At 24.5% G+C, this 693-nt stretch overlaps 1 protein-coding gene across 5 annotated transcripts in view; it reads left to right on the top strand.

Moving 5' to 3' along the window:
- The window catches only part of LOC116852072 (centrosomal protein of 290 kDa-like), a 10,780-nt gene extending 10,087 nt beyond the window's left edge, over positions 1–693 (top strand). For 4 of the 5 annotated variants that reach the window (XM_032832072.1, XM_032832074.1, XM_032832075.1 and 1 more), the window contains one exon: positions 85–693. In XM_032832072.1, coding sequence (XP_032687963.1) covers positions 85–159 — 75 coding nt within the window. In that variant the 3' untranslated portion in view covers positions 160–693. The remainder of the gene's footprint in view (positions 1–84) is intronic. The other variant, XM_032832073.1, reaches the window with a different exon arrangement.

Below are 693 nucleotides of genomic sequence, written 5' to 3'. Positions count from 1 at the left end.
TATATATATATATATATATATATATATATATATATATATATATATATATATATATATAAATAAATATATAATCGTTGTTATTAGGTGCAACAGCTAGAATCAAAGCAAACTCTATCAACAATTCCAGAATGCTATGTGATTCCACCTACACCAGAATAATGAGTGTTTTGGTAATAAACATTAAAGTAAATTAATGGATTTGCAGTAAAGATTATATATTTTTATCAAGACAAATGTACACATTTTATTCATGTTTTCTCAGCCGAATATATATCTATATTAAGTGAAACATTCAATCTTTATCCAATGCTTGTATTGTGTATTATAATAGTTTTATAAGCGTATATATAATCGTAATCATTTTTGTACACACAGGCGCATAATGTTCATTTGTATACGGAAGAAGTTGCTGTTACCTTAAGACACTTTGTATATGTATTTGACATATGTGTCATTTGACAAAACAAGATGAAATTTCATTATGTCTTGCGTAGTAAAACAATTGTTGATATTAACTAAATTATATCATTCTTACGTCGTAATTTGAAAATATGAAATGCACATAGAAAGAAATGTTAACGACTTATGAGATGTATGAGACTCATTATTGTAAGAATTCTGTCTAGCTGAAAACATCAATAATGTTTCTTATATTCTAAACGCATATGGAATAAAATATTTTTATTTAAATTA

This window comes from Odontomachus brunneus, unplaced genomic scaffold, assembly GCF_010583005.1.
Source record: "Odontomachus brunneus isolate Ranch 3 - 2012 unplaced genomic scaffold, Obru_v1 Obru_scaffold_201, whole genome shotgun sequence".
NCBI lineage: Eukaryota > Metazoa > Arthropoda > Insecta > Hymenoptera > Formicidae > Odontomachus > Odontomachus brunneus.
Note: the sequence above shows the minus strand (reverse complement) of the source record. Positions and strands in the feature narration are given on the sequence as shown.